Below are 9,798 nucleotides of genomic sequence, written 5' to 3'. Positions count from 1 at the left end.
CAGTGACCGCGGGGATGGGGACACTGGGGGCTCACACGCCGTCCTGGTCAGTGACCACAGCAGGGTGGGGACACTGGGGGCTCACACACCGTCCTGGGCAGTGACCACAGCAGGGTGGGGACACTGGGGGCTCACACAGCCGTCCTGGGCAGTGACCGCGGGGTTGGGGACACTGGGGGCTCACACACCGTCCTGGGCGGTGACCACAGCAGGGTGGGGACACTGGGGGCTCACACACCGTCCTGGTCAGTGACCACAGCAGGGTGGGGCCACACGGACCACGATGGCTGGAGCTTGTAGCAGGTACCCCATCAGGCCCAGTATGGCTACTCCAGTCCCCGTGCCCCCCATCTCTGCCACTCCCACCAGCCCCCACCTGCTCGCTGTCCTTCACTGCCTCCCCGTCCGGGAGCTGGGGTCCAGCTGCCTCGTCCCACCTCCGCTTCACAGCGCGGTACAGGAACTCCTCCACCTCCCTCTCGGGCAGGACATGGGGGTCCCAGAGCAGCTGGTCCTCGTTCTCGTAAACTGCAGGGGGCAGAGGTGCAGGGGAAGGTCACACCATGAACTTGCGTCCAGGCCGTGCACACACAATTTCAAATCCCCTGCCCGACTTCACACACACACCCAACACCCTCCTCCTGGGCTCAGCTCAGTGAGATGAGGGTGCCCAGGCTGGGCTGGCACTGAGCCAATGCAGTCGAAGACATCAAGCTCAGGTCAGGGTGCGGTGGGAGGGGCCCAGACACTGGGCACAGTTGGTCCCAGGGCCCACATGCCCACCGTGGGGACCACGGGCAGGCAGTCTGTGTCAGGGTGGCATGTCTACAGCCCGGCCGTTCTGACCATGTGTCATAAATACCACCACAACAGTCTGTCACCTCAGGCGCAACGGGGGCACTGAGGAAGCTCAGGAAAAGAGGTGGAGTTTGGATGCATTCGGCTCTCAGTGCAGACAAGGGTGTCTGGGCAGCTGGCCTCCCAGACTCCAGCTTCGGCCCGCTGAGCAACCCAAAAACCCATCCATTCCGGGGCAAGCAGGGCAGGACCCTGACCTGGGCTGGGAACTGCCGATCCCCTAGGATTTGGGAACAGGGTCTAGATGGACACCCAGCAAGTTCACTGCCCGCTGCCAGGGAAGGGAGCTTCTCCTCCTCCTCCTCCTCCTCCTCCCCAACCCGAGACATGGCTGGCACTCGGCCCACGCGGGCAGGGCCTCACCCAGTGCCGACTGCTGTGGGAGACACAGGCAGACCCACCATCCCACCCCCACAGCCAACGCCAGGTCAAAGCCCAACCAGGTACTCAGCCTTGAGAGGAGGGAAGCAACATGAACTGGGGCCTGGGTGTCCCGGAGACAGACCCAGCACTGGGAGGCAGGAAGATGGGAGAGACAGGATGTCGGCAACAGGAGCGGACCCGCAAACAGCCAAAGTTCGCGTTAGCAGACAGAGACCTGAGAGTAACTGTGATCGAGCTGTTAATGCGCTGAGAGGGGGATAGCCAAAATGGATGAAAAGCGGGAGAATTTCAACAGGGAACTAAAATCTACACCAAAACTGAAACAGGCATTCTAGAACTGGAAACTACAGCATCTGACTTTGTGACCCACTGGTTAAGTTTAACAGCGGAACAGACAGGAAAACACAAGTGTCACGGATAGAATTGTGCCCCCCCAAAATATCTGTCAACTTGGCTAAGTCATGATTCCCAGTATTGCATGACTGTGTACCACTTTGTTATCTGATGTGATTTCCCTACGTGTTGTAAACTCTATCGCGATGATGCAATAAGATGGATTAGCAGCAGTTACGTTGATGAGGTCTGTATGATTAGATAGTCTTAAACCAGTCTCTTTTGAGATATGAAAGAGAGAAGCAAGCAGAGACATAAGGGGACCTCATACCACCAAGAAAGCAGCACTGGGAGCAAAGTGTTTCCTTTGGCCCTGAGGTTCCTGCCCTGAGATGCTCCCAGACCAAGGGAAGACTGATGACAAGGCCCTTCCTCCAGAGCCGACACAGAGAGCCTTCCCCTGGAGCTGACGCCCTGAATTTGGACTTGTAGCCTACTACCGTGACAGAATAAATTTCATCCACTTGTGGTATTTCTGTTACAGCAGCACTAGCTGACTAAGGGAAGATCAGCGAAACTGAAAAGGGGTCCGTGGAAGAATCCCAACTGAGGCCCAAAGAGAGAGAAAAATGGAAAGAACGTAGTTTAGGAGATGCACACAATGGTCAAACGACCTGGCGTGAGTGTAACTGAGTCCCAGAAGCAAAAAATGAGGCAGAAACAACGTGATGGCTGAGAATTCTCCGTTAATTGATGAAGGACATTCCCAGAGAACCAAGGAGCCCGGGAGAAGCCCAAGAGAACCATACCTAGGCACATCACAGCCAAACTGCTGAAGACTGAAGGGAAAAACACCTCACAAGCATCTTCTTTCTGAGAAAAAGGGACAATGTCTCCGAAAGCAAAGCTGGTCGGACGCCTGACTCTCTTACCCAGACAACAGACGCCAGAGACGATGGAATGAAACCATTCAAACAGAAGCTAGAAACCGACACCCATGAGAGCAAGATCAGGGCTTTTTCAGACAAAAACTGAAGAATTCATCGCCAGCTCGCTGGCCTGAGAAACATGGAAACGGGCTGTCTGGTGGAATGAGGTGTCCGGCGCAGGCCCACTTACTCTTCTCACTGGGTCTGCTGACGTGCAGGCTGCTGAGGTCAGCTTGGAACTGAGGCCCCACCATGATCTCCTGTGAAGGCAAAGGCAAGGGTCAGGAGGCGAGGCCGGGCCACCTTGGCCGGGTGGCCAGTTGTGACAAGCCAGACAGTGCTAGCCCAAGGATGCCCGGCCCAGGAGCACGCAGGACAGCATCTCAAGCATCCGCAGGCCAAGTGGCAGGCCTTCTGGGTTCCTGTTGCCAGGGAGGAAACAGGTCAGCAGTGGGGCTCAGGGTCCAGGCCCAGGCAGCTCCCAGCTCATCTCTCAGGACTGGGCAAGGCACAGTGTCAGTGTGGTTACAGGCTGGGGCAACCCCCACCCACGGCCACACACCTTCTTACATTTGTTGCCAGGAAGAGCCGCCCCTACCCCCCACCCACAGCCAGGCACATTCCTACACTTGTTGGCAGGGAGAGCTGCCCCCGCCCCCCACCCACGGCCACGCACCTTCTTACACTTGTTGGCAGGGAGAGCTGCCCCCGCCCCCCACCCACGGCCACGCACCTTCTTACACTTGTTGGCAGGGGGAGCTGCCCCCGCCCCCCACCCACGGCCACGCACCTTCTTACACTTGTTGGCAGGGGGAGCTGCCCCCGCCCCCCACCCACGGCCACGCACCTTCTTACACTTGTTGGCAGGGGGAGCTGCCCCCGCGCCCCACCCACGGCCACGCACCTTCCTACACTTGTTGGCAGGGAGAGCGTCCTCCTCAGCGTCGGACGAAGCGGAGGAGCCAGGCTCTTTGTCTCCGCTGGCCAGGAAGCGGGCTGTGGGGAAAGGAGGGGTCAGGAAGGTGTGGCCCTGGGCAAGGCCAGACCCAGGCTCCCCCTCTTCCCTCACCATTAGCCGACCCCAGGGCCTTCACCGCATGCACCCCCACATTAGCGGACCCCAGGGCCTCCACCGCGTGCGCCCCCACATTAGCGGACCCCAGGGCCTCCACCGCATGCACCCCCACATTAGCGGACCCCAGGGCCTTCACCACGTGTACCCCCACATTAGCGGACCCCAGGGCCTTCCCCGCGTGCACCCCATTAGCGGACCCCAGGGCCTCCACCGTGTGCACCCCCACATTAGCGGACCCCAGGGCCTTCACCGCGTGTACCCCCACATCCTTTTTCAGGGTAACAACCACCCCTCCAAACTGCTTTGGGGATTCACGTCCCAATCCTACTCAAGCCCCCGACTCCCACCCACAGCCTGGCCAGACAGCTGGACGGTGAGATGCCACCCCTGCTCAGCCCCTGTGGCAGAAGGGCCCTCCCCTCCTGCGTGGGTGCTCAGCCACCAGGTCTGAGCGCCCCCCACGACTTGGGTTGGTACAGTGCAGGCAGGACGGGAGGGTGGGCTCTGGGGATGCTCCCCGGAACCCCTGCAACCTCAGCAGCAGAAGCCAGTCCATCCCCTCCGAGAGGCTCGGCTCACAACCAAGGTCCATTGGGGAACACCACCCCCAGGACACATGCCCTGCCCCTGCCAGCCTGAAGTCCCCCCACGAGGGAGAGGGAGACACCTACGTCCGCTCTGGTTGGGGAACAGGGCTGAGGCTGCGTGTGAGGTCACGGATGGGGTGAGGTCATCAGCGGACGGCTGTGTCTCTTCTTCTCCCGAAAGTAAATCCTTCGCTATCTGTTCCTTTTAACGACAAAAAAGTACAGAACATCTTTGGGTTTGTTTTAAAAACCTCAAGATAACACCAGTAATAGTGACAACGTGCCAGCCACCACCATGCCGAGACGTACATGGGGGCCTGACAAGGGGCCCTGCACGCCCTTCCTAACTCTCCCTCTCAGAGGTGGGAGGGGCCGGGGTAGAGAGGGAGGGAGACAGCGAGCAGCACAGGGCCTTGGGTCTCACAGAAGCCCCCTCAACTAGCAGGGGTGACCTCCCACCACGACAGAATTTTCCAGCAGCCCAGGCCCCCTGCTGGCTCTGCCCTTCCTCACCTTGTCCAGGGTCACGTCCAGGAGGGGGGGTGCGGCATCAGTGCTCTCGCTCTCCTGCTCCGAGACGGGGTCTGAGGCCTCGTAGCCGTAGAGTGCCAGCAGCTCGTCGAGGGGCATGTCGCTGCTCTAGGGGGCAGGGCTCCGTCAGGGGCTGCTCAGGGCTCTCTGCCCAGGACCACAGTCGTACTCCATGGCAATCCCATGTGGCAGCCTCGCCTCTAACTACCCCCGGCCCAAGGACTTCGTTACAAGCCCCAGAAAAGGTGCAGAGGGGACACCTGACCGAGACCAGCTGTTTGTCCAGTCCCCCGTCACTGACAGGAGGCTGCGCTGGCCTCCGCCCATGCCGTCCGCCTTGAAGTGCTGGCTCACTCAGGCCTAACCCCAGGAATGCAAGGATGGCTCGAGACCCAGAACTCCACTGTACAACCCACCATGTAGGAAATCAGAGGGGAAAAACATGAGGTCATCTTGATAAATGTGAACAAGGCATCTGGTAAAATCCAGATTAATCCTAGTTAAATCCTAAAATCCTAGTTAAAAAAGGAAAACGAAGCAAAGAGGCCAATGCCTTGTCAGCATAACAAGGAAGCTGTCCCACAAAGACTGGTCAGTATTGAGACACTGGAGCAATCCCCACCCCAACCAGGAACAAAAAGAGCCTCAACAACACCCTCGCTACCCTACACAATGCTGAAGCTTCCAGCCAATGCAATGTGACAAGAAATAGAAATAAGACATTTAATCACTAGAAAGAAATAGACAAAAACACCATTACCTTCCTCTGCAGTGCACCTCTCCACCCGCATGTAATCCTACACTCCTTCAAGGCCAGAGCCCTCCAGCCATCCCGTCCCTGGGGGCCGCTGTTGGCCACTCACCTCCTGGACACTCCCTGCTATTCTCAGGGCATCAGCACTGTCTGCTCTCCACCCCGCCTGCTCCCAGCCTGTGCTCAGGGTGGTACCCCTTACCCCTGACTTAAATCAAGCTGCCCCTTTATTCTCTCATAGAAAGCATCCCGTACAACTACCCCAGATCCTGACTATGCACCTCTTGGAGGGGGGAGGTGTCTAACACAATTCCCAAAGCATGGCCCAAGGATGGTGGTCCCCTGAGGCCTTTCCAGGGGCCCCCGACACAAAGCTGAGATCCAAGTAACACTCAGATGTCACACCACCCCGCACTCTGCTGACACAGCCGGGCCTGCAGCAGCGCCGTGAGATGCCAGCCCCCAGCGCCAATGGGGGCGCGCACCAGACCACCTCCACTCAGTTAACAAACACCAGCTTCACTTAAAAAATCAACGATAAAGTTACTAGTTTTATAGATGCCTTTTCATCTCCCATGTGACGCCAGGGAGGCACACACACGGTGTCTGCGGCACACGACAAGCAAGGTGGTTATGGTGGAAAGAGTTCACACGCTGGACCGTTAAACCAACGGCTGGAGGCTCCTATCAACATGGCTTCAGGTTCCACTCTGCGACCACCGTTACAAACCCACCACCTGCTGAAATCTGGTGTAGTGGCAGCAAAGTATTACAATGATGTGTGCGAAAACCTGGAGTTGGAAAAGCTAAAGGGAAGAAGATGCTCAGCATTTTTCAAGCTGAAAGAGCTGGGAAAAAAAAAAAAAATCGCAAGCCTCAAGTTGCAATACTGAAAGAGTCCATGGGCAGAACATTGAACACCACAGGAAATATTAAAAGAAGATGGAAGGAATACACAGTCCCTGTACCAAAAAGAACTGGTCGACATTCAACCATCTCAGGAGGTAGCATATGATCAAGTACCAACAGTCCTGACGGAAGAGATCCAAGCAGCACTGACGGCACTGGCGAAAAACAAGCCTCCAAGCACTGACAGAATGCCAATTGAGATGTTTCAACAAACGGATGCAGTGCTGGAAGTGCTCACTTGTCTACATCAAGAAATTTGGAAGACAGTTACCTGGCCAGCTGACTGGAAGAGATTCGTATTTGTGCCCAAAAGAATGCAGAAATTATCAAACAGTATCTTTAATATCACACACAAGTAAAATTTTGCTAAAGATAATTCAAAAGTGGTTGCAGGATTACACTGACAGGGAACTGCCAGAAATTCAAGCCGGAATCAGACGACATGGAATGAGGGACATCACTGCAGACGTCAGGTGGATCCTGGCTGAAAGCAGAGAATACCAGATGTTCACCTGTGTTTTACTGACGATGCAAAGGTATTCACTGTGTAGATCATAACAAATTATGGATAACATTGTGAAGAATGAGAATTCCAGAACAATTAATTGTACTCACGCAGAACCTGTACACAGACCAAGGGGTAGTCGTTTGAACAGAACAAGGGGATACTGCATGGATTAAAATCAGGAAAAGTGTGCATCAGGGTTGTATCCTTTCACCATACTTATTCAATCCGTATGCTGAGCAACTAATCCAAGAAGCTGGACTATATGAAGAAAAACAGGGCATCAGGATTAGAGAAAAACTCATTAATAACCTGTGTTATGCAGGTGACACAACCTTGCTTGCTGAAAGTGAAGAAGACTTGAAGCACTTACTGATGAAGATCAAAGACTACAGCCTTCAGTATGGATTACACCTCAACAGAAAGAAAACAAAAATCCTCACAACTGGACCAATAAACAACATCATGATAAATGGAGAAAAGATTGAAGTGGTCCAGGATTTCATTTTACTTGGATCCACAATCAAGGCCCATGGAAGCAGCAGTCAAGAAATCAAACAACATATAGCATTGTACAAATCTGCGGCAAAAGACCTCTTTAAAGTGTTAAAAAGCAAAGATGTCACCCTGAAGACTAAGGTGTGCCTGATCCAAGCCACGGTGTTTTCAATTGCCTTATATACATGCGAAAGCTAGACAATGACTGAGGAAGACTGAAGAAGAACTGACACCTTTTAATTATGGTGTTGATGAAGAATATTGAATACACCATGGACTGCCAGAAGAACGAACAATCTGTCTTGGAAGAAGTGCAGCCAGAGTGCTCCTTAGAAGCAAGGATGGCGAGACTATGTCTCACATACTTTGGACATGTTATCAGGAGGGACCAGTCCCTGGAGAAGGACATCATGCTTGGTAAAGTAGAGGGTCAGCGAACAAGAGGAAGACCCTCAACGAGATCGACTGACACAGTGGCTGCAACAATGGGTTCAAGCATAACAACGATTGTGAGGATGGCACAGCACCGAGCAGTGTTTCGTTCTGTTGTCCACAGGGTGACTGTGAGTCAGAACCAACTGGACGGCACCTAACATGATAGAATATTCACAGTTGTCTGAGAAGGCCACTAAACACTCCCTCCTTTTGCTATGAAAGTTGTGTGTGAGGCTGGATTTATATTTCCGTTGAAATAACAGATTGATCTCTGGTTTAATAAACAGCTGGATCCTCGTATCTGCTTCTGCCTTCAAAAGCATCTCAGCAGCATAAAGCAGTACTGCTCTTCTCCCTAAATGTTTTGCATTTTGTAAAATTCAGTTCATTTTTATAAAACCGTTATTTCTATTAACGTGATAAAACTATTATGGTTTTACTTAAGTGAATTAGTAAATAGGTATTTTTAAAATGTCTCGGACCTAATTTTTAAAGTTGTAACCATCGACAGATACAATCCACAGTAATCTACCTCTCTCTGAGATGCCTGATCATTTCTAAGAGCAGAAAGGACAAGACCAAACATCTGAGAACAGCTAGTTGCTGCCTAGGCCACCCAATGTCAAGAGCCCCACGAAGGCGAGCAGACCAGGCCTGGCCTGTCCCCACCAAGTCCAGCCCATGCCCACTGTTGCCCCCGCTGAGTCCCGTCCTCACCAAGTCCCCGCTCCCAGACAGGTGTGCTTGTTGGCACTACAGAATCTGAAGGACTAGGGTACTTATTGTTAGGTCCCGCACCTCACGCCTGGGGGTCCCCGTGACTACCTGGGAGACGAAGTCCTTCTCCAGCTCCTCCTCGGGCTTCTCGGGGCCCCCAGCGGCTGCCTCGCGCCCCTCCCGGACACCGTAGTTTTGCGACAGGATCTCCGCGAGGCTGAACTGGTGGTCAGCAGAGCCCATGGACACAGCTGCGAAGAAACCCGCCATGAGCCCCTCACCCACCTGTGCCCTCCAGAGGCAGGGGGCTTCTGGGGGGCAGTTGTGGGCCAGGTGGAAAGGGGTGTCTGTGTCTCAGTTCCAATCCCCGGTGAGCACAAGCCTCAGGAAAGGTGCAAGGCACGCACCACCCACTCCCCTCCCCCCATTCTACATCAGTGAGCCCCCCCACCCTGCTCCAGCAACTGGCCATGTGCTAAGCCGGCAGGATTCCCAGGAAAGCAGCACCCTGGTACTCTGCTAGGGGTCTGGGGCTCCCAGGGAGACAGTTCTGACAGCTCGGCCCACAAACCCCCGCCTGGTAAGTCGTGCACCCCCCCCCGGCTCAGCCAGCCCCAGCTGGGAGTCTATTTCACCAACTGAAAAGGCCCCAGTAGCCTGGGGGGCGGGAGTGGGGGGCACGAGGTACCTGCTGCTGTCTGCAAGCCAGGCTCCACCGGGCACAGGCCGTGGGAAGGGGAGGCGGCCACACGAGGACCCTGCCTCCCCGCCGAGGAGGCCTGTGGAGGACAGGATGGCAGTCAGGCCCACACTGTTCAGTGCGGCTCCTAGGACCTCGGGAAGGGGCCCCGGCTGGATGGCGGGTGACAGGAGGAGCGCTGTGAGGAGCCAGGCGTGGACATGCTCTCGAGAGTGCAGCAGACGCTGTTAACATGCTCCCTGGCTGCACACAACCTGCGACAGGCCCCCAACTCTGACCTCACGGCCCCCATCTGCAGGGGGACAAGGCCCCTTGACTCCTTCGCTGGGACCCAGCTGCCATGCTGGGAAGAAGCCCAGGCAACATGGAGAGGTCACATGTAGGTGTCCCAGCTGTGGTCCCAGGCAACCGCCAGAGTCAACAGCCAGCACGTGGGGAACACCTGAGTGAGGAATCTTAGCGGCAACTCCAGCCCAGCCACCGGGCGATAGCATCGTGTGAGGGGCCCTGAGTGAGAACCGCCTGGCTGAGCCCCGTCCACCCTCACAACCACAGAACACAATGACTGCGGGTGTTTCACGTG

General features: G+C 55.3%; 2 protein-coding genes across 2 annotated transcripts in view; both read right to left on the bottom strand.

Moving 5' to 3' along the window:
* Positions 1-8,921, bottom strand: part of MIER2 (MIER family member 2) — a 12,748-nt gene extending 3,827 nt beyond the window's left edge. The window contains exons 1-6 of the mRNA XM_023733149.1: positions 8,624-8,921; positions 4,680-4,805; positions 4,251-4,368; positions 3,409-3,500; positions 2,695-2,764; positions 377-528 (exon numbers count right to left, since the gene is read on the bottom strand). Of these exons, the coding sequence (XP_023588917.1) occupies positions 377-528; positions 2,695-2,764; positions 3,409-3,500; positions 4,251-4,368; positions 4,680-4,805; positions 8,624-8,785 (720 nt within the window). The 5' untranslated portion in view covers positions 8,786-8,921. The remainder of the gene's footprint in view (positions 1-376; positions 529-2,694; positions 2,765-3,408; positions 3,501-4,250; positions 4,369-4,679; positions 4,806-8,623) is intronic.
* A 113-nt stretch (positions 8,922-9,034) lies between these two features.
* SPMAP2 (sperm microtubule associated protein 2) overlaps positions 9,035-9,798 on the bottom strand; it is a 23,519-nt gene continuing 22,755 nt past the window's right edge. The window contains exon 12 of the mRNA XM_023733167.1: positions 9,035-9,393. Coding sequence (XP_023588935.1) covers positions 9,035-9,393 — 359 coding nt within the window. The remainder of the gene's footprint in view (positions 9,394-9,798) is intronic.

The sequence above is a fragment of the Trichechus manatus genome, unplaced genomic scaffold (assembly GCF_000243295.1).
Source record: "Trichechus manatus latirostris isolate Lorelei unplaced genomic scaffold, TriManLat1.0 scaffold00057, whole genome shotgun sequence".
Classification (NCBI taxonomy): Eukaryota; Metazoa; Chordata; class Mammalia; order Sirenia; family Trichechidae; genus Trichechus; species Trichechus manatus.
Note: the sequence above shows the minus strand (reverse complement) of the source record. Positions and strands in the feature narration are given on the sequence as shown.